Source organism: Micromesistius poutassou, assembly GCF_964030765.1.
Source record: "Micromesistius poutassou genome assembly, contig: SCAFFOLD_1640, whole genome shotgun sequence".
Classification (NCBI taxonomy): domain Eukaryota; kingdom Metazoa; phylum Chordata; class Actinopteri; order Gadiformes; family Gadidae; genus Micromesistius; species Micromesistius poutassou.
The window spans coordinates 7,501-11,273 of record NW_028179343.1 but is presented as its reverse complement, the minus strand read 5'-3'; the positions used below and the strand labels follow the sequence as shown (position 1 = coordinate 11,273).

At 44.4% G+C, this 3,773-nt stretch overlaps 1 protein-coding gene across 1 annotated transcript in view; it reads left to right on the top strand.

The window, feature by feature from the left end:
• Positions 1–765: 765 nt before the first annotated feature.
• The window catches only part of LOC311372911 (NBAS subunit of NRZ tethering complex-like), a gene marked incomplete at both ends in the record, with an annotated part of 10,293 nt that continues 7,285 nt past the window's right edge, over positions 766–3,773 (top strand). Inside the window, 4 exon segments of the mRNA XM_084489836.1 lie at positions 766–820; positions 823–988; positions 2,105–2,136; positions 2,139–2,214. Coding sequence (XP_084345962.1) covers positions 766–820; positions 823–988; positions 2,105–2,136; positions 2,139–2,214 — 329 coding nt within the window.

Genomic DNA, 3,773 nt, shown 5'->3' with positions numbered 1-3,773 from the left:
CTTATCATACTGGGGTGGCAGCCAGTAAGAAGCGGGAGTCAACAAGAGAAGCTGGTTTAATTAGAACTGTGCTGGGGATGGTCTTCCTAGCTCTTGGGGCGCTTGTCACATTCTTAATCATAAACGCATCCGTCAGCTAATTCCCTATGGTTTGAGCCAATGTGGTAATTGCACTTCCTGATACATTTGTGCATTATCTTTAAAAAAAAGAAGGATGAAGGATAAATATTAAAAAATAAGAGGATGAAATCTCCTGATTAAACTCGCCACGCTCAAATATACCTGGATCCCGCTCAAATATACCTGGATCCCTGAAATCCTCCATTTATATTCCGGGTTAGCCTTTTGCTTCTTTGATTTGGTCTGTTGCTATTTCTATTATTTAAAGAAATGCTTTTAGTCCTTTGAAGTTCTGGTTCGCAGACTGTGTGCGGTACCAGTGGTCAACCACACATGCCAATTTAGCCGTCAATTTTTAACCTTAGAACCTTAGAAATTTTTTTCGTGGAGCAAAGAGCCTTGTCAGTCATATATATTTATGCTATCCTGTACCAAGCAAATAATGATTAAATAACATGAATAAATTCCAAATGACTATTTGACCGTAGCAAAATAAGTATTGAATAATTGTCTCGATTTTAATGATGGGCTCCCAGATTTTTTTTCAAATGTGTTAGACTTTTAGGAATTAAAAGATTGACAGAATCATTAAAATAAAGCTACCAGCTGTTAGTCCTCATACTGTCTTTCTTCAATTTTTTAAAGGTGGACCCCAAGGAACTCATTCGATTGGTCACGAAGCACGTGTCGCAGCGCTCCGATTGCCGGAGGAACTCGGCGACCTGATAGGCCAGCTGCTGGTGTACAACGAGCGTATGACGGACTTCACCCAGGCCCAGGTGTTACAGGGGCTGGGCAGGGGCGTGGATGTCCAGCGATTCAGCTCTGACTCAGAGTACAAGAAGGCCACCATCTTGGGACTTGCTGAGTGAGTCGAATCCCACCCGTGCCCGTCAGCCCACTCTCTCTCATCACCAGATTGGTTTCAGACCGGCCAGGACCACACTGTCGCTTGGCCGGCGATGAATACATTTCATATTGAAAAATGTATTAGAGGCGCGGTAGGTAAGATTCAAGGGCCAGCGTTCAAGAGAGCTCCTCGTTGGTAAGTGCATGGGAAGTGTACGGTAATTTAAACCATCAAATTATTCTAATTTGAGTGTTATCCATTAGAAGTGCCGGAGTCATTCGTCAGCTATTAGTGAGTGAAATGCTCTGAGAGAGGATCTGTTCTGGTTGCCTGCCCTCTAAATAAATAAATAAATATATATATATATATATATATATATATATATGTATATATATATATATATAAAATCTTCCCTGTTGTTCACATTTGTGTACACAGTGCTATCATCTCATTGGTGGAGAAACATAGGGAGGGCGGGAGCAGAGAGGGAGAGTCTTACTCTCTTCTTCTCTTTCTGCCTCAACCATGCAATCGTACCCACAGCAGCTTTGATGCCAGTAGAGAAATACCTGCAGAGGCCTTCAAAAGCATAGTTATTCTCACCTGGAAACGGTATGCATGTGGACAGGTTTCAAAGAAAACCGCATATTAGCCGAGACTAATGTTAACCTCGCCTCTCCCTTTTCAAAGAGGCCCACATTGACGTTCGCACAATGACGTTAAAAAACATCTACTAAACCAACCTATTTCTAGCTTTATTGCCAAAGTGGCATTGCAACCTTGATTCATGGCAACGAGGACAGATGCGTGAATAACTTTGCCGTAGCTATTCTCACCCCATCGGCGGGCCATGGGTTGTGAGCGCTGCTTGGAATTGTTTCTTCTGAATAGCCTTCAAGGAACCTGATCTCACCGCGTTGTCTCCATGGGGGTTGGGGAAAATACTTTTTACACTTTTGAATCACCTCAAATACTCTACATGCAGGAATTGAAATGCAATGTGTTGTATTCTTCTCTTTTCCCTTTCTGTGTGTGTGTGTGTGTGTGTGTGTGTGTGTGTGTGTGTGTGTGTGTGTGTGTGTGTGTGTGTGTGTGTGTGTGTGTGTGTGTGTGTGTGTGTGTCCGTGTGTCCAGAACCCTGGATGATGCAGTGTACAGGATCTCTCTGTCCTGGCTCAGCGCTACAGTGTCCCTCTGTGGGAGGTCTGCATGACACACCTGGAGTTCCTCTTCACAGATAGCGGGTATGCATGCACACAGCCATACACAAACATACACAAACACACACACACACACACATTAACACACACACACACACACACACACACACACACACACACACACACACACACACACACACACACACACATTAACACACACACACACACTAACACACACATTAACACACACACACACACTAACACACACACAAACAAACACGTGCACGTACACACACATACACATTTACAAACACACTCACACACACATACACACACATACACATTAACACACACATACACATTTACAAACACACTCACACACACATACGCTCACACACCCATGGAATCTATGGTGGATGGATACACAGACATACGCTCACACATGCACCCATACGTACTACATAACTAAGATGCAGAAATACTCTATTTACTAAATACTCTATATACTTCTCAATGGCGCACACACACAAACAAAGGGCATTGAGTCGCGGCTTATGTTATGCCATTTTTTCAGAAGCTTCAGTGATCACTTTAAGTGACCAATAGGTGCGATGGTTGTGAACCTTGAGTGTCTATTTTCCGGTCAAAAGAAATGGAAATCCCTTTGATTTCCACATGTAAAATTCATCGTCTCTCATGTACAATTGAAATATATTATGATCAACCCCCCCCCCCCCCCTGCGACAGACGTACTGAAATCCTAGCGTATTGCCTCGGCGGGTTGTCCTGTCTAATGATCTGGTTGGTTTTGTGCAGTAAAACACGCTCTCCCTCTGGAGATGACTGGTCTCCTCGGTGCACTCAAACTTAAATTCCTTTCCCCTGTTCAATAACCCAGAAGGATTTCTTTTTTTTTTTTAACGGGACACAAACAGACTGCCTGTAGTGTCTCCCTCCTCCGTCTTGTAGAGTTTGGGTGTTCGTGTGTGTGTTTTGTTCATCTTTTTGCTGTTCAGAGAGAAAGGAAAGGAAAGGGTGCGTAACGCAAATGGAAGCACTGCCTCTGTGAATTACGACAAAGTCTGCCACATAAAAGCCACATGTTGACAACAGCCAAGAGTAAATCAAACATGTTGTGTGTGCGTGCGTGCGTGCGTATGTGTTAGCGTGCGTGTGCAGCGTTCCATTTCCATAATTTATTTGCTCTCTCGACTCCGTAGCTGCGGATCATACCAGCCCTGCACCTTGTTTTAATGGAGCACCTACTCGGCAGAGGCGAAGGGCGCGCGTGTGCGCACGCGTGCGTGCATGCGTCCGCCATAAATATTCCGCTGTCGCTGACCCGCGGAATTCTGATGTAGAGAAATGCTTTACGGGGTCCACTTACCGATAAATTACATCGGCGCTCCTCCCGACGCTGTGCGTTGGAGACTAGCTGTTGTATATGGATCCTATGTGTGTGTGTGTGTGTGTGTGTCGTGCGCACAATACTGCTGCACGCCGCCGAATATCCCTCCGGGTTATGGTAAACAAGTGAAGAGTGATGTCCGTAATCCTGGTGGTCTCTGAGGTCGGGGAAATGAGCACACACCACTGTGTCAATTAGCATTCAAAGATACATTTATATACAGTATATGCACATA